The sequence below is a fragment of the Coloeus monedula genome (assembly GCF_965178545.1).
Source record: "Coloeus monedula genome assembly, chromosome: 2".
In the NCBI taxonomy this organism is placed as follows: Eukaryota; Metazoa; Chordata; class Aves; order Passeriformes; family Corvidae; genus Coloeus; species Coloeus monedula.
Window position 1 is genome coordinate 48,331,996 of NC_138782.1, and position 19,856 is coordinate 48,351,851.

At 40.3% G+C, this 19,856-nt stretch overlaps 1 protein-coding gene across 1 annotated transcript in view; it reads right to left on the reverse strand.

Moving 5' to 3' along the window:
• The window catches only part of NID1 (nidogen 1), a gene marked incomplete at its 5' end in the record, with an annotated part of 43,645 nt that extends 25,610 nt beyond the window's left edge, over positions 1 to 18,035 (reverse strand). The window contains 10 exons of the mRNA XM_082276671.1: positions 516 to 644; positions 1,734 to 1,877; positions 2,801 to 3,046; positions 4,880 to 5,080; positions 6,212 to 6,463; positions 7,712 to 7,861; positions 8,758 to 9,185; positions 9,840 to 10,069; positions 11,132 to 11,431; positions 17,829 to 18,035. Of these exons, the coding sequence (XP_082132797.1) occupies positions 516 to 644; positions 1,734 to 1,877; positions 2,801 to 3,046; positions 4,880 to 5,080; positions 6,212 to 6,463; positions 7,712 to 7,861; positions 8,758 to 9,185; positions 9,840 to 10,069; positions 11,132 to 11,431; positions 17,829 to 18,035 (2,287 nt within the window). The remainder of the gene's footprint in view (positions 1 to 515; positions 645 to 1,733; positions 1,878 to 2,800; positions 3,047 to 4,879; positions 5,081 to 6,211; positions 6,464 to 7,711; positions 7,862 to 8,757; positions 9,186 to 9,839; positions 10,070 to 11,131; positions 11,432 to 17,828) is intronic.
• Positions 18,036 to 19,856: the final 1,821 nt, after the last annotated feature.

Genomic DNA, 19,856 nt, shown 5'->3' on the forward strand with positions numbered 1-19,856 from the left:
ATACAGATTAACTCAAGCTTCCTCCAGTAAAAAGTTTTTAAATTACAGAAAAATAAACTAGTTCAGTGACAATTTCTGAATTTGATATGTAATGGTTCATTTAAAATCAACTAAAGAGCCAAATCGCAAAGATTTTAACAGTCAAATGATCTGCAGCTACAATTCCTTTTCATCATGATAAATTATCACTTCAGAATAAGTCTGCAATGGCCAAGACACACTGATTTAGAACTGTGCACTATCTTGTCCAAGGGATGAATCTGTAACTAAAATCTCATCTGTTAAGTTGAACTCTAGATTAGACATAAGAAACAAAACACAAACCCTCAAAAAGCCAAAAGCACAGCACTTAGAAAACACAGAAAAAGCCAGTAATCACAAGCTGCAGCACAAACTCCTGAATTCCACTCACATTAGAAGTCAGCACAGATCGGGAAGCATTGATTTCTGTCTCTGCTAGACACATCAGACCCCAAAGGCTGGCGGGCAATGCTTTTAAGAAACATGAAACTCACCAACACAAGTCCGCCCATCTGCTGCAAACTGGTATCCCTCGACACACTCGCAGCGGTAGGTTCCCGGCTGGTTGTTGCAGTCTGCATTGGTGCCACACAGCCCTGGCTGCTCTGAGCACTCATCAATATCTAGGATATTAAAAGGATTATGGTTATTACAAAGATGCATTTGATATGCATGCCAGAAAAACAGAAACTGGGGAACTCCTGACTAATAGCAGTCTTCTGCACTTAGGACATAGCTTGGACAGACCATACCTCTTAAGAGATATTAGTAACCTGAAAATAAGTTTGAGGTAACTGTGCCCTCAGCTAATCCGCACCAAAAAGAAGAAAACAAACCAGAAGAAGCTCTATCATGGAATAATAACGGGAAGGCACAGAAAATTGGAGAAGAAAGAGGAACCAAAAAAATCGCTGCCTTAGGTGATCAGAAGCAATGATAACTACTGGGGGAGCATGAACTCCAGGAAAGGCTTCCCATTTCATTATCCATATACATCTCTAATCCACTGCTGCACAACTCACAGCACTAGAGGACTGGAAGGGACAGTGTGATCCTGTTGTTTTCATTTGCAAGTTGATTAAAGGGTTGGAGTGGAAAAAGAGTTGTGCTTTGGGTTTAAAAAAACCCCAAAACTTGGTTAGGTAATAGGGATGACATATTTCATTAACACCCACTTTCACTGCTTTAAAACAAGTATTAGACCTGTGATTTGATTACAAGGCAAAACCCAAATACCCTAAGAATACAGAGCTAGACAGAACGGGGAAATACAAGTCTTCTTGAACAGAAAAGGGTTTTCAAAGCAGATCATGAAAAAGATGATTTCAATGACTTGCACAATGACTCTGTCCGCATGTGCATTTCCTATTTCTCATCTCCCCTGAGAACCTTTAAACTAGTTGACTCATTTTAACCAGAACTTGCATTATAGTAGGTTTCTCACAACTAAGTTCCCACATGTTTTATAAAAAGACAAACTGGGTGGGAAAGATGTTTTGCAAGCTAGGAAAACATACTCTTTCCAGACAGTCAAACTTGCTTACTTTGATTATTGAGATACATCAGGTAGCCCAGCAACCCTCTAACCTTAAAACCAGCCTCTCAGGGCAGTTCATTTTGCTGGAATGGCTAATCCTGAAGGTCAATATACCACAAGGAAAATAAGTTCTACATGAGCTTTCATTTCACAACAAATGGAAGCCTTCTGATACCATAGCAAACATTTCCATCTCCACGGAAGCCAATCGAACATTCACAGAAGAAACGATTTCCAGTTCCTGGACGGCACACGGCGTTGGTGTCACAGTTATGAGTACCAGTGTAGCAAGGATTCCGGTTAATATCTGCAGAACCATCTGGCAAGAGAGACCATATTTAGCCTTGATGACTCTGTCCAAGTAATAGCCCCCAGTTAAGGTCCAGAAGGAGGTTGCTTGTAATGCACATTAAACAAGGAAACATACTTTTGCATCAGGAAGAAAGGGACTTGCAGATGGATAAGCAGGACACCAATCTTAGATATGTATTTAATAGCACCAGTATTCCTTGTTACTTGTACAAAGGAGTACTGGGTTCAAAAAGAACCCCAAAAACCTCTCTGAAGAGCAAGACAAAGAAAATTCATCTTCCAGTCAATGACACTAGACTCAAAACATGATTCTTAACAGCTTGGTTTATTCATTTTAATTAGCAGAACTTTATTCTGTAACAAACAAAAGTGAGCACAGTCTGTTTTTATACTCATCTGGTGTGCATTTTCAAATTGTCTCTTTGCTTTCTTTCTGACGTTAGTGCAAGCTTGGATAGCTCATCCAAAAAAACACCTTTCATAAGCAGCCCACAATTCAAAGATAAAATGCCATGTTTCAAGATAAATTATAGAAACTCATCCATAGTAAATCGTATTCCACTCTTTTGCTCTCTTCTCTGACGATGCCAAAAAAAAAATTAATAGAGGAACTACAAATTAGGTAAACACCATACTCCACGCATACAAGTGGGAATAGATTCAAGGTGGTATATTGAGAGTATTTCAAGGAATTAGACAAAAACCCCAGTGAATTTCAAGAACAGAGCATCACTTAAATACTCTTTCTCAAGTAAAAATACAAATTCTCAACAGTTCCATTTCTCTTCTTCACTGGTGGATCCGGACTGCTGCTACCTTATGAAATTAATTAATCTTCTTAACAACCAGCTAGGACAGGCTATAAAAAATGGCTGACTGTTCTTAATTACTCACAAAAGAGAAAAAGCAAAATTTGCAATGGATACATACCACTGATGGGGCCGATGGAATTGCTCATGGCGTATCGCAGGATCTGCTCGTCTCTGTTGTACAGGACAAACACACTGTCCACTGAGAGCTGTTGAGTGGCAGGAGTGGAATAGTGGGAGTCATCATGGATGCACTCATCAAAGGAGATGGTCTGGCGCCACTGATAGGCACCCGTGTACGTGGAAGCAACTCCATCCCTTTCTGGTTCTGTCACTGTGTACTCCCTCGAGGAGGATGAAGTGATCACTGCAACATGACAGCAAACAGACTGATCAGAGCAGAGATCAAAAGCTCTCTGTCAAATGCTATCTGTAGACTTGGGATGCAGTCTGTGTAGTGCAAATAGGAATGTCAAAGGCAAGATGCTATAAAAATGGATGTATTTCCATGCAAAGGAATAAGCACTTGAGCACACTTACTCTGTTCTCAGGTATTACAGCTTTGAGAAATGAGTAATTTCATTTATTTTGACATGTTTTAAAAATTTAACTTTGTGGGTTTCCAAGTAATGAAAGGAAAATTCAACTCAGCAAACTCAGAGGTTCCTTTAGGTGGATTTATATAACACATCTCCAAGATAAGAACAAGAGCCACCTCACCAGCCTAAACTACACCCACTTTTAGTTCATTGTAGGCTATTAGCCTTGGATTTTAACAGAGCCCTGAAGAAGCTGCATGTCTGAGAGCTCCTGTATGCTCCACAACAGTTTTCTATATTGGGAAAAATTGTGAACAAAACTCTTCAAGAAAAGTATCTGGGCTTGTGGATCCTCCCACCAACAGAGAGGTCCTCAGAACACCACTATTCTTTGTTTGGATACCAGAACACACCTGTATCACTCCACTTGCAACAGCTGTCAAAATCTGGATTTCTGCTAAGTAGGAATCCATTAGATATGCCATGGGGCAGTAGAATAGCAGCTGTTTGAGTCCTGGTAAATCAAATCGGGCCTGAACGACACCTCCCTCCAGCCTGACTTTACCTGCATGGGAACAGCATTTCTGCCACGTAGGCAACTGTTCTATAGAGCAGATGCTGCCCAAACTCTGAAGTTGTTCAGCACAAAGCAGAAGCTTCCTGCTGCTTCCACTTCCTCCTCCTCCCAGTCCTTAACAACAGGCAAAGCACGAGGGGGTTCATCACTGGCTACCAAACCCAGACATTAGTGAATACAAGGCCATGATGATGCCACTACACCATTTTCAGTTATCTCTAGCAACCAAAAGTGCACCCTTGGAGCAAAGCGCAGTCTCTCCAGTATTCATGTGCACCAAAGGCTGCTTCCTCTGTACTGCTCTTTGACACCTGGGCTGGCTGGCCAGCAGCAACACTCCAACCTCACTTCTTTTCTTTCTGTTTTGAAACACCCATAATTTCATCCAGGAAGAGGAAAGCAAAATAAGTAAGCAAAACAAGATTGCCCTGTAAATAGTGAATGAAGAATTCTCTCAGGAGAATTTCTCTCAGGAAACCTAGGATCTGTGATAAAGGAATTGAGAGAGAGGAGAGAGAAGTATTGAAGAGACAATGTAGGAAACTGATAAGGGAATTAAGAGGTTCCTAATTTTCCAGTCAGTTGTTCAAATCCAGCTCAAATAATACTGATAAACGCTTGCAGAGTCATTGTAATGCAGTTTACATGAGACATAGTGGTAAATAATTGGTTTAGTCTGAGACAAGATCAAAGCTCACTTAATGACATTACCACAAAATTATATACACAGTACAGCTCCTACTAAAGGGTTGTGGACCTACAGAAAAAAACGTAGCAACTTGAACACTGCCATCAACAGCATGAAAACGAGGCCAACAAAAAGGGGAATTGAGAGTGTTTTTCAAACATCAGTTCAGAGAAAGTTAAACTTGTATTTTTTCAATGAAAAGATTAGAAATACTTTCATTGTCCCACTCAAAATCTGCCTTCTTTTGAAATCTTTTCCCAAGAGGCAAAAAGCAACTTTCTATAAGTCAAAGGGTCTAAATACACTTGCTAAAAAAGGAATAAAATAATGTTTTTCATATTGTCTTAGTCTCTGCTTTGTGCACTTTCTTATAATTTAATTCTTATGAAACCTTACCAGAACTGGACGTGTGGTAGAGCTCGGTGTATGGCTCTATATGGACTGAGGAACCAGATGGGATCTCAGGTATTCTGCCCTCCATTTCTGTGCTGATAGTAAGGTGACCATGCTCATCAATGCCACTAAATTTCTGCTTTACAACCAGCTTCTCATTGTTGCGGAGAAAAGTTACTTCTGTTTGCCGTGTAAACTCACCACCTAAAGAAAAAGAATTAGTTAATTCTAATTCTAATTACTAAACTAAATAGAGGTTTCTGATTCCTTCTATTCCAAATATTGATTCTAGTAGATAAAATATAAATTACCATTGTTGGCAAGTTTTGATTTAGTGCAATTGCTAATGTCTTGAGTTTCTAATGAAATAATTTTCAGAGATATACTGATAATATACTTGGATATTGCAAGAAAATTTTTTTAAGCAGTGAACATGATAAATAACAAATAAACCTGAGGGAGCAGGGTTAAATTAAATTTAAAAAGAAGTTCTGGCTAAGCTAATAGTAGTAGGCCTTATCCTACCATTTAAAAGGACAATTTAGAGAAAATTTCCATTAGGAGTACAGGGAGTTAAAAAAGAATTCAAAATCCAGTACATCTGTTTCCAAATCAAAAACAAGTGAAGTGTATGTTGTAAATTCCAGAACAAACTTCAAACATACCAAATCCAAGAAAATCCCAAACCAAAAAGTAGTCTTCAACTAAACTCATATTACATGTCCATAAAGGATCAAATTTTAAAAAGAAACACACGAACAAAACAGATTGAATTCACAGCTTGACTTCATTTGCACAACCAACCAGATTTGGCCTCAATCTCTTATGAAAAGCTCGGATTGTGAACAGGGGTTTCCCTCAAACAAGCTAACGGAGTCATTTGCATGTCATGCAGCAGCTGTTTCTGTAAAAGGTTTCAGACCCTCGTGAGGTCAGATTCTCATTTCTCTTTTGCTCTGTTGGTACAATCAGGCAATTAACATGTTAGACCTCTTGAAGATGTAGGAAAAGACTTTCTTAACAACTATGTACACTCTAGTAACAACTCCCCCCCCAAACAGATCTTTTTAATAATCTCTTTCTTGAACAGAAACTGGCCAAGCCAATCTTCTCTCTAACACACTTAGCTCTTGTACACTGACAGTAAATTAAAAGGTCCATTGCCTATATATTGTAAACAAGAAAAATGGTGAGAAATTTGATTACAAAAAACCAATTTGCAGCTCAGAATAGATGTGTGCTTTTACCCTATATTGCTTCTAAATATGCATCTATTTTCTATCAAGACAGAGGAAAGCATAGCAATTTTGAACATTATTTTAATTTAGAAGTTACCAGTAATGCTGAATCCATTTTTATATCCTTGCTGTTCCACAGCAAACATCCATCCTATGATACCTCCAATAGAGGCAAGAGGCAGTAGAGAATACCCCACAGTCTCCGGGATTGTGCTGATAGCAGTGTAGGCACGCCCTTGGTTCATCACAACATATGAGTGGAGATCAGTGTTCTCAAATACAACCGGAACAGGGTTATTTCCTACAAAGATTCTTCCTCTGACCTTCCCGTTGACTCTCTGAGGAGAACCTGGCAAATCAATACAATGCATCAGAACAAAATAACAGTTCTCTCATACTCTCCAGGGAACATGTTCAGAGTGTTCACAATGCTCAGTGTTTAAATAAATGGCAAACAAATACTCAGAATTCAACCAAGAAACTGCCATGTGTTCACTTGCTTATGTAGGTGCATGCATGTGTGTTGTCTTATGTGGATGGTTAAATGGCCAAATTTGCCTGAAGAGATGCCCTTTATCCTCATTAAAAGTTCTGTCCGAAAAGATAACTCCGTAACACTGTTACAGTATACCTGACAGTAAGTGGCAGACAGAAACTTCTTTTTAAGATCACACTTCATATCGATACACACTGAATGCAAATTTGCTCATTCCCTATTATAAGACTAACACCATTAGTCATTAGAATAATTGACCTATTATTCTAACCTATTACATTTCTTGGCCCTGAACCATTGGCCATGTTGAAGACCATCAGTGTTACACAGAAGTAGCTATTTTGGATTGCTAGTTTTCTGTATATAATTTCCTACATGGAAGTTTAAATTTGATTATCATCAGATCCTTCTTTCCTTTCTATGGAAAATCCAATTTTATGAACTGAAAACTAAGTATTAGGTTTTGCTTTCCTGGTTTATAAAAGCATAGTCTTGCAGTAAACTATTTGAGTTGTTGAAATGCATCTGTACTCTGAGGCAAATCACTATGAGGATTACAAGTGTATACATAAGAAATTCCTTTATGGATTTTACATGGGAACAAAGTTTAAATGGGTATTTAACAAAAATCTGGCAGATCAGCCCATTAGAAAAGCAGCTTTAGAGTCAGACAAAGAGGAGCCATGCTCTTTGGTTCGACGATCAAAGTTAATTTGTTCATCACTTTGAACTGTCCATTCTAGAGTGAGGACCATATCAGATTATAACACGTTGGAACTTCATGACTAATTCTAGGAAATACCACTGGATGTTATGCTTTCTTTTAAATGATGTCAGTTACAGAAGAGTTTATTTTTTCTAGAAAGTAACATTGAAATGAATAAAGCATGTAATTGACCACTCAAAATAATTTGCTTCACTCAAAAAACCACAGCATTTTAAAAAACAGAGCTCACTGATTAAAATACCTTTCACTATATCTTAGTGATAAGTCTTTCAAAAAGTCTTTAGCAGGACTTTTTTGGAGTTGAATGCAGGTCACCTCATTCAAGAATGCTGTACATAATTGTTGCTTATGTATCTAAATTTCAAGCCACTTACCTTCTGCTACACATTGTCTGCCATTTCCTTTGTAACCAGCAATACAACTGCAACAAAATCCGTTGGGATAATCCTTGCAAATAGCATGAACAGAGCACTGGTGACGGTTGTTAGCACAGGTCTGTTGGACATCTGTGTGGTAACGAAACACTGCAGAAAACGAGACCAGACATTTACACTTCATGTCATTACTGTGGTATTCACATATCCCTGGACTAGTTTAAAAGTGTCTCTGGACTCACTTGATCAGATTTTCATTTTCTCTTCAAGGGAAACAAACTATTGCGATTGATATTGGCTAACCTTGCAATATACAACTGTCTACTATTTCACAGAAAATATCAGGGCTTCTGCTGTTTAATTATTTAGTTAGAAAATAGTTTAGTTCTATTGACTTCAGCAGATCTATATTAATACAGATCAGTTGAAATTCTTGTCAAAACTAAACACACAGTAATTTTATCTTGTCCTTGTTTCCAAATCAAAACAAACAGGACACTTTCCAACTTTAGAAACAAAACAATCAGCACAGTACCCAGCACCATGCAGCAACTGATGCACCCTGCAATCCTAATTGTTTTATCCTGTTACTTAATGGAGATAGCAATTCTGACATCTGCTTCAAGAAACAATTAACATCTGGGCAGTCAGACACACTACTCCGAAATTTCTAGAAATGCTTTATCAGAACTTAGAATTGCTAATTCCACCTTTCTAAGACCTGAGGCCATGAAACCCTAGCCAAAAAATTTTATGACAGCTTCTATTCCCAACCTTTATTAAATCACCTGTATTCAGAAACACATCTGAGAAAGGCCTGTGAGCTTGACTAGGGTAGTTTACTAGACTGACAAGATCTGAATCTGAGGTGACATCCAAGTTAACTACCTCAATGAATAACACAAACTTATAACGTGAATGAAGATATGAAGATATGAAGCTAATGAGAAGGAAACATTATTTCTTTTGTAATTCAATTCCTTTCACACGTCTTTTTTTGCAGCGTATCCATGTTGGAAGCAGCTAAACTGTACAAAAGACCTTACCTATTCCAGTTTCATCAAATTCTTCCACATCTATGACTTGAGGTGGCTGTGGGGGGAACTGCTGGATCCGAAACTGGCGAGGTGGAGCTTTTGCTGTTGGGAAATTTTGAGGACTGTAAAAAGACTCAGTTGAAGGTGTTCCTGTTACATCTTGGTATGGAGTCAGAAAGTCTTCTGCAGCTAGCCGAGGAACACCGTACGTGACAAGGTGCTGATCCTCTTCAGTGCTGTCCGTACTACTTGTGACGTACTGCTGAGTTATTTCAGTGGAGCCATAGTCGGACATAAAGGGCTTAGAAGTCATCTCCTGGTCCTCTTCATTGGACTCTAGGCTCTCCAAAACATTGCTGATCTTGGCAGGCACAATACTGTCAGATGAGCTACCAATCTCAAACACCCAGACACCCTGCTTCCCAGCATTGCTGCTTCTGTCAAAGAGAAGCACATGCCAAATAAAGCAAGTTGTGTGGTATTTCCAGCCTACACACAATGTTACCCTTCACTGAGAAGCACCACGACAAAACTGCCTAATTGTCTTATCTACATTACACACTTACCTACAGGTACAGTTTATTCAGCTGTAAAACACCCTTGACAGTTTGGGTAACATTTTTTTTCTCCTCACCCACAGCTCTGTTGAGAATTTCTAGCTTTCTTGTCTCCAAAGCAGTGGGAACAGAGGGAGATTTTAGGGCCACAAAGATCTTGCTACCACTTACTAAAACTTTCTAACTCATTCCCTTTCCTGCTTGTTCACCCTTTCTTTCAAAACCACAAACAAACACACAGAAACAACCTGCCTAGGACCGACTATGAAGAATTGAAGTCTAAATGGTGCTGTTTATAGAAGAACTAAATAAAAAGGAATCCTACCAGTGACAATGGAACTAAGGACTTTTGTCAAATTACAATAAAGTCCTCAAAGTCCTCAAAAGAGTGGATATTTATCAGTACTCGATCTTGTGATTTCTCATGCGATGGCTAATGGGATCTTATTAGTTCTCATTGATTCATGCAAAAATTAAGAAAATCATGGAACTCTGGTGTTTTCTTGAGGTGTTTAAACAAAGAAAAAAGCATACTTGTACAGGTTTCTAATGGCGTCTTCATCATCAGCAATGACATTGTAGGATCCTGGTTTTTCCCAAAAGTAGTAGTTTGTAGAGGCTTGACTAAAGCCAACCACAGCAGGAATATTTTCATCACCATTCTTGGAGTATGTGCTATAGAACTGCAAGCTATCTTCTGGATAAAGGAAAATAGCATACGAACTGGAACCAGAAGAGGCTAAGACAGCCTGGAAAGTGTTTCTCTGTGGGAAAAAAATTAATACATATTTACTCACATAAAAATAGTCAAGAAAGAGTAATTATTTTCTTTTCAAACACAAAATGAAAATCAGAATTCTCATTGAGAAGAAAAACATTATCAAAAGTAAATTAAATCTGTAGGAAATAGAGAGGTTGCCCAAAATATAACAATTTTAAGTTCTGTAATGCTGTAGGATGCTATTTCATTTCCTTAAAATAACTGAAGTGATGTGCTAGACTAAATAAAAAATTCTGTAAACAGAATGTTTAAAGTAAAGTTCAAGTTTCATGTTGCTCAAGTCTTTTCCCATAGGAACACTTCTGCCTACTGTAGGAACCACTGGGACACCACCTCAGACATCAGCTGTTCATTGCTACCAGAGTGCAGAGGTGTTACTACGAACGCAATGCTTGTGTCGAGTTCAGCAAAATAAATTAGTTGTTGACATAAAAAGATTTGCTAAGTGGTGGTAATGTTCTCATCAGCTTTGATAATTATGGCATACTAAGTTACATATCCTTGCAGGATAGTACCTGAATGGTTTAAAAGGGGAAAATGATTTGTGAATAATAAAAAAATAACCTCTAATTTCTTAATTCAACACTAGCTACAAAACATTAGTTTTTGTGAATGCAATATCATCTGTTCAAAATGGTCTTAAGATCCTACTAGTCCATAGAGTTATCTGATTTTACATAGTTTGATGTCAAAATTACTTTAGTCTGTTGAAAAATGCAAGCCAGCAGGATTATATTGAATGGAGGGAGGTCAGGATATTCTAGTTCAGTTATTATCACAACACATTTAACATTCAAAGTAAGAGCCATTAGGAAACACAAAGAAATCGGCTACGTAGTTTCAAGCATTATCTTTTGATTTAATAAAGTATTATTAAAATAAAACTCATAAAAATTCTGGAAACTCCTATTTTGCTACAGCCTTTTCAACAATAATATACATTCTTAGCTCTGCAGAATTCATTTAAACACAAAGCACAGGTTGCAGTGCTACACTTCAGCTGAGCGTGTGTCCAACACGACTCAAACCTCTGATTAACATTCACCTTTTCTTCCAAAGCGTGATCTTCCCCTGGTGCCTGGAAAGGAGCCACAAGCTTCCAGGTAACAATAACAACACTGCTGGGATCAAAAGCACTCTCAGGAAAACCTCTTTTGACATAGTCTGATGCAAGTTGCAAGACATCAGAGGATGAATCTTCTCTGTAATACACATTTCCACGTCCATCTGTTGTGTCCAGGTCAGACATAAAAGGAGCAATAGCCCCAAAACTCACTGGGAATTGACCAAGATATTTTTCTTCACTTGAGGGTTCATTCACTGCAATAATCCCATTAGTGGTAACCTAATAAAAAGATGAGAATTGTAACACAAATACTGTTCATACAACTGTGTCCCACACATATGCTCCAGATCACAATATTTTAATTTCAAATCCAAAAGAAATGCAATAAAAAGTCAGGTTTGTAACTGAAAAGTAACCGTGTTTTTTTAAGCTTTTGTTTAGAATCCAATGTCGGGAGTCCTGAGATTTCAGTTGCCCAAAACCAAAGGTTGACTTCATGGATAGAATAGCCTTTTTCTCCTAGATCATGATTTTAGCTATTTAAATTTCAGACACCTATTGTCTCTTCTGACAAGGATATACATAACCTTCCCACCACTGCTTCAGAAGCTGACAGAACTTCTGAACAAAGAACTAATTTACATATAGACACCAACCCCAAAAAACTGCTCCATGCTTGAATATGGTAATAGCCTGGGTGAAAGTCTTTCGGGAAGTCATACAGATTTCTCTTTGCCTTCAGTTTTCACTTCACTACAGCCACCCTCCTAGGAAGTCCTCTGCTACTGTGCAAGGCTAACAACAACAAGCTGCTGCTCATTCTTAAGACATGCTGTGAGCACAGCTCTTACACCAGAGGCTATAGAGGCTAGGAAACAGAATTTCCATGGCAAATATAGGCTACCCTATAAATTCCTTTACAGCTGAGTGCCCAGACTGATAGAAAAATGGCTCTAATACTTGAAGGGGGGTGGGAGAAGGCATTTGCATAAATAAGTGAAACTCTTGATTTGAAAATGCATTGTACTGGCTCAGGGAGATTTAACCCATCAGCGAGATGGTGATTCACTGTCAGCCACCTCTGACTAAAACTGAGATAAATACATACATACAGGTAGGTGCTAGGGCACACCCAAGTGTGACAGCCAAACTCCACTGCCAAACCAGAGCTGGCTCTCATGGACACAAGCAGTGAGCAAGACTGCAGGTGTCAGGCCTTGAAGCAGTGCACAAAGTGCTCACACACAGCTTTTTGTCCTGGGCCCTTCCGCCAGCTGTGTTTGGCACTGTGTGAGTCAGCCACATACAAATCCACCTCCGAGTCTTGGACTACCTGATACCAGGACACATCTGACTACCTGCAGGCAGCCAGGCACTCACTCTAGAGCTGCTGCCACATACACAGGAGACTCAAAATGGGACAGAGGTCCCAGAACTGTCACTATAAACTATGAAACTGAAACTGCAATCTCCCACAGATTTATCTCACTCACAGGGATTCTTGTGAGTCCAAGAAGAACAAACTGCTGCTGCATCTTTTTACACAGTCAAGATATTATCAACGTGATAAAATCTTTACAAATGCCTAGAAGTGGGTCAGAATGGCCACTGACACAGACTGCAAGGCCATCTAGCCCAATGGCCTGTCCCCAGCTGTACCTGCTAGCTTAGAGAGTCAGCAAAACAAGAGGACATGCACCTACTTCTCCAACGAGCCTCCAGCTGCATCCACCTCAAGGGGTTCCCTGTGCTTTGACTGTTTTTCATCCTCAGCGGATCTCTTTTGCATATTTTTTAAGTCTTCCCTTAACACATATAAACTCTCTGCATCCACAAAATCCCTTAAAAAGGAACTCCATGGATTTGTGACTCATACCCTCAGGTCTCTCCTACTTTTGTTTGCTTTCAGTCTGGCTTCCAGCTTCATTTGATGGCCCTAATTTTCATATTCTGTCCCAATAAAATATTTTGTATTGGGACCTACAAAAATCCTACCCAGTCTCTCCCACTATATAATTTCTCCTTCAGAATTAAGAGCCCCAGCCTACCCATGCACTGCCTAAGAGCTGTTCTCTGTCTTTGATCACTCTCATTGTCTTTGAATATTTCTTTACCCTTTTCCACTATATAAATTTGTAATAAAGGAGGCCAGTAGGAGGCCACACATATTCTTCACAGAGAAACTGTGGTCTGTGCAAGCCCATCAAGGATGCTGGCTACATGTGCCTTGGCAACATCTTTAAAATCTGGACCACCACTGCTGCTACATACAGTAAATCAGAAAAAGTGTAGTATGAGAACTCATGACACAATTCACTCCTCCATACAGAAGAAACACCTATACCTTGAATTCTCCTATGGCAGAGGGTCAGAGCATGTTCCCTGCCACAGGCCAGTGGTCTGTCAGCTTGGTGTATAACTGGATAATGCTTAGCATGAACAATTAGCTAAACTTAGCAAATAGTTCCTATATCAGAATTTATTTTAAAAGTGGCTTGACATACGCTGATTGTATTGTCTGCAGTTGTATAAATTCATTAGCAGCTAGCGTGTAAAATACTAAAAAAATTAAGGTTGTGTTAAAAAAAAGGCAAGTTGGCTTTATGCACAAATAGTATATCTAAGACAAACAAGCAGTAAATAACCTGTGCAAACACGATGGGAAAGCAGGTGATTTTAGAAAGGGGGAGAAGAAGCTGAATGTTGTGATGATTTTTACTCTAATCATTCATGACTTAACAGTGGCCACAGATCCTAAGGTGAACTATGAATCTGAGGAGTAAGAACTAAAAAGACAGCAGGGGTTACCTCAGTACAGACCCTACAACTGGAGTCAGACATGCAAGAGAAATCTAGTCCAGAAAGGTTCCCAGAACTCCTACAACATTGGAACACTAGAAAATGCCTCATATCCCTCTAAAGCAAAGCTAAAACATGACCTGAAAATTAAAACCCACCAATTATACTATACCACTGGAAGACTGGATGGAGGATGGTGGACATTACAGTCTGTTTGCTAAGGCCTTTTAGTAAAGAGAGGCACTCCCTCTTTAAAGTAATAAATTTAGAGCATATTAAAATTTTTCTCTTCCTTCTGCTTTCTTAAACTTTTTGCACATAAGCAGCCCTACTCCCACCTAAATCTTCTTGTGAGCGATGAGTGGTGTTTGAAGTATTTTAAACAAATTCCATGCTCTTCATCAGATTTGGTGTGTGTAGACTTTGTGGCTTCGTGATCCCCTATTTATGGCAGAGACTAAACATTAAGAGAAAATACAATCAGGACTAGCTTTTACTGCAGAATAAAGCAGAAGCCAGAAGAAATGGCCCTCCTCTTTTCACGTCTTAGTGACATGCATCTGGCTATTCCTTTCCTCTTTGTTAAAAACTTTTATGTAAGAAGTAATTTTATTAAGGAGATACAAAATGCCAACCCCATTTTTTAAAATAGTTTTAAAGTGAGACGGTTCTGTTTTAAATGTTAAGGGAATGTTTCTAGAACCCAGAAAACATTTGCAAGCCATTACATGAAAATAAATAAATAAGCTGCTCACTTTGTGCAGTGATTTTTAGGGCAAGAGGAGAAACTCACCAATAATGAAAATATGTTTTTAGCTTTGAGATTTAACAATGCATTTATATTGGCAAGGACAGTGAATACTCATTTAACTTCACCTTGTTTCTTTCAAGGTCATAGACATAGGTTAAGTGTGAATCCCAAAATAAAGAGAAGTAATTCAGGGTAAGTACTGGGTTTCATCAAAGCATCATTCCTGTCAAAACGGAAAGGGGGTAAAAGAGGCCTCAGGTGGGCGTTGTCTGAAGACCAGCTTTACAGTACATCTTTCCTTTTAGGGTATAACACTATTTAAATTGACAGGAACTAACATAGATGTATTTTTAGCATGTTAAACTTCTGGATTACACACATAGTTAACATACATTTGTGGTTTGTAGCAGAACAAATTACATACACACACACACAATTATAGGTCCACCTTGAAAACCATGTGAGAAGAGGAATGCAAAGTAAGGAAGTACTTCTATTAAAAGAAAAAGTGTATCTCTTGTGTACAACAAAAAATGAAAGTTTCTAACAAATGTGGTACTTTTTCCCTGTTCAATGATTAGGCATTTTACAGGCTTGAATATTTCTGCGTAAAAGAGTTTAGAAAATTTGAATTTACCTTTATAATGAAGTGACGGTTGTCTTAAAGCAGCAAAGCTTCCCAATACAAACATGACCAACCATTAATTTAAGAACTTAAAAAAAGTAAGGATTAAAAAAATTGAACCAAGCTTGCATTAAAGGATTCTCACTTCTTTCCTAAATGGAGGTAACCCCTAATCCTTCCATTTTTCCACACCAGTGAGCATTAGCGTAAACAAAAAAGCTTTAATAAAACTGTGCTATTAAAACGAATAGAATAGTATGGGTTAGTGATAGAGTTCAATGTTATAAATCTTACATACTAAAGTACCATATTGAAGATTACAATATGTGAAAGTCTGTTTCCACTTATATGAAATAAAATGCTCTCTTCTGTCTATGAAAATAGGTTTTGTTGCCAGGGATTTTATGACAAGTTGATACTAAACAATCGCATCACAGAACTCCTCGCCTTTCTATTCATGTGTACAGCTAACTCAAACAAATCAGCTTCTCAGCTGTTAAAAAAGATAGAAAGAGAACCCACATAAAATTGCTACATAAAATTATAATGTGTACTAAATGTTAATTGTATCAGCTTGATAATATTTACTACCAACTAGCAATACTTTGGTAACTCCAGCTTGCCAAGCAAGATCGTAGAGCTTCATAAATACTCATTGCAAATATGCAATAAAAATGTGTAATGTGAAGGTGCATTTAAAACTGCTCAGTACCTTTCCTTAACAGGTATACTTCTCCTTTCTCTACCCCCATGCAGTTTGTACTGTGCTTCTGTTCTGCAATACTTGCACCAGATTCAGTGCAAGAAAAAGCCTCTGCACAGACTGATACTGAAATGCCATTCATTAAAACTGCTCATCCTTAGTACTGAGTAATGCTGGCAGAGCCCTGGATGTGATTCAGAAATAGACTCTATATGGGTATTCGTTCAGGCAAAAACTAATTAGAACTGTTCCTGATTGAGAGCGTGAGCAAGTAACAGGATCATTAAACTAAAGAAACCCAGACTGGTTAATCAATTTACTGCTCTTTGAAAACTCTGTCCCTTCTCTGTCACTTACCTGACATGCTCCTTGTTATCTTTGCTTCTCAGTGGCTACAGCCCACTATCTTTCAAGAATATGTTTGTGCTTTAAAAAGTGTATTTTTTACTTGGGTTGACTAATCAGTGACCAAATTAGAGTACAGAAGGCAAGACAATGAACTAAGGGTCAAACTGAAGTCTGAATTCTACTTAATACTTCATCTCCATCAGCCTCAGTGAACAACGTCCATTTTCCACACAAGCATAACCTGAATCCCTCAAAATTTTGGATTTCAGGATTTGTCTAGGTAGTGGCAGTATGGACAATGAAAAGGAGCGTAACTTAAGTGTCAGCACTAATACAACTCAGTGTAGCACAAGCAAGTTATGTCTTCAGTAAATACCCATAAAACAGACTCAAGTGCATGGGAACTACGTCAAATTTTGAATCACTGCGGTCACATGGAGCTCTAGTTTCCCAAGCGTCTCCAGGTAGGTTAATCCACTGAGTTGCATCTTAGATCCACGATACCAAACCACACTGCTTTATCTGGACAGGGAGGTGAGATTTAGTCTACCAGATTAATGCCCTAAACACACTGTGCCTTCCCTACCAAGAGCTTTCTAAACGTGCTACTCAGCATTTTCAATTGCCAGCCTGGACGGGGCTTCAGGGGAAAAGAGGCAGTGGTAAAGCGTGCAGTACTCTTGCAGTGATCTGAAGACAAGCTGCCATTTTAAACAGTTTTTCTTATGGATGCTTTTGAGCAGCTCTGCTCCAGTCAGTCTGTTTTCAATCCCACCTTCAAACACTAAACACCCTCCATCAGCCATAAAAATGCACGCACAACTCTCAGCAGATTCAGCTGAGACACGCACAGATGGCTGAGATGTGCCTGCAACCCAAAGCCTGCAATTCCTATGGATATGGACTTCCTCTGCCCAAGGGACTCTTAAAGCAATGAACACCTGGAAGTGCCCAAGACATCAAGAAACAGAAAGCTCTCCCAGCTCTCAGAGGTGCAAGCCTTAGACATGTCAGGCTGCTGGTTAGACACCCCGTTTCAGTTTTGTGACTCTGGCATGCCGAAACACACAAAACAGATCGCAACGAGGATGTTTCTGAGCTGAACACATTCTGTGTATGAATGCAGAAAACGCCTGGAGATGGCATTCACTCTGGCTAATTGACTGCATTTTCTTTACGCTCCTACTATCTGTTGTATTGTCTCCCAGCAGAGGCTGCGCACTTCGAAGAATCTGCACCGGTCACAGTGTGAGAAGGGAATTAACACGGCCCCGATACCTGACCTGAACAGGACTGGAACAATTAAGATCTTTGGACCGACCTCTGGCCTCGGCGCTCACACAACCCACACGGAACCCACAAGCACCAGCACGCACCCACTCAAAGCTCCCCGGGGAGTTCCCAGGAGCAGTTCCGACCCTCCGGCAGCCAAAAGGGGCCCCACACTCACATAGAGGGAGCGGACGGCCTCGCCGTAGAAGCGCAGCGCTGTGCTCAGCTCCAGCGCCGCCGAGTGCACGTCGTCCCCGGGCTCCAGCGCGGCATCGCCGCGGTCCTCGCCGTGCGGCAGCAGCGCCAGCCGCTCTGCGGGCAGCGCCAGGACGGGCAGCGCCAGGGTCAGCAGCGCCCAGCGCGGACAGCTCGGCGGGGCGCGCATCCCGACGGCTCCCGGCGCCAGCGGCAGCGCCGTCCCGCCGCTATAAGCGCGGGCAGCGGGGCCGGCGGGCGGGGGGGCCGCGGCCAATGGCTGCGCGGGGCGGGCGGGAACAGCGGCCCCGGGACCCCCTGCGGCCGCTCCCACAGCCCCGAGCGGGGCTCAGCCAGCGGGGCTCAGCCAGCGGGGCTCAGCCAGGGGGGCTCAGCCAGCGGGGCTCAGCCAGGGGGGTCGCTCCCGGGCCGGGGCTGCGCCCGCGGGGGCAAAGCGGCGTCCGCGCAGCGCCGGGGCATCGACTCTCGGCAGCGCTCTGGCAGCGCTGGGACGGGGACGCTCAGCCGCTTGTGGGACGCGAAACTCGCGAAGATAAATCGGTGCGGGGTCGTAGGCATCCGGCAAATACTTTCAAAGCACCACGGCTCTCTGCCAGGGCCAGTGGGGTTTCTGCGTTAGTTTGGAAAAATGTGTGCTCAAAGTCACTCCAGCAGCTGCTACCTCCCAACAGACAGCACACCAAGACCAAATACCAAAATCAACATGAAACAGAAATATGAATCCCTAAGCTGTCTTCTGAAATAATTTTGATACCAGGTTCTTATTGTCGGGGGAAATGGATAAATACATTGGAATGTGTTCCATAAGTTAACACCATCCACATCACAATTGCACTTGGTTGTAAAATAAAACTAAAAAATAAATAAATTTGCAAATGAAAGATTACTGATGATATGAAATACAGAGAAAAGAAATACGGAACATATAAATATATTACTTCTGACTGTGTCTTCTTGTTTTGTAGTGTAGTCTTGCTCTCTCAGAACACTCAGAAACAACTGAAGTATGGTTATATTTCATATATTTTTCCTAAAGCTTCCAAGCGAGGACAGCGGTGTTTAAGGATTAAATCTTGGCCAGTAAAGTGTATGCTGTGATATTTCCACAGAATGTTTACAGCAGAAAATCACCCAAGGAAAGGCAGCCGAAATGCTACCCACATACTTTTTGCATGGCTTTTTACTTTTCTTTAAATGCCTGTTCTGGGGTTTTTTTCCCTTGTAAGAAAACATAATTTTGCATTTGTCAAATTGCAAGAGCACAAGACATTCCTGGGTAGAGCTATAACCATGCCAGCCTAAAAGAGAAACACATCTAATCACCATTAGCGCTAGCAACTATTTACTGTTGGGTTCTATATGTCAGTGAAAAGAGCCACTGAGACAAAGCAGCGTGGAGGTCTGGGAGGAAGACAAGTCTGCTCTCCTTGAGTTCTTGCTGTCCTTTCACCTGCAACTTCCCTCCATATTTTCAGACCCTATAAGACAGTAACTGGTGGATTTGTGGAATCTGTGGCTTTATATATATCCAGGAATATGTGGCTAACAACTGCTAGAAGAGCAGCCTCTTGGCTGGATCACCACCATATCTGAGCACAGATATACCAACAAAGATGACTCAATATCCAGCCAAGGTATCTTTCTCCTCATTTGACAAACCAGTACTTAACCACAAGCCAACTGTAACTTCTTACCCACGTTAAATGTGCACACTGGCATACCACCAGCTGCGTTCATCACAAAATCATCCTGTTACAAACCTGCCCCCTGCCCCAGCATAAGCCCATTTCCAAATGTGCAGAACCTAAAGCTTCTTGTGCTTGGGCAATGCAGCTCCGTAGCAGAGAGAAAGCCTAAATTCATATACCTCAAGGACCTCATAGACACATTCACAACAAGAGCATAATTTCTGTTAGGCTTGATGTTTTCCACAGCCACATTTACTACAACAGACAGGCTCAACAAAATGAAGATATGAGCAAAACAAGAA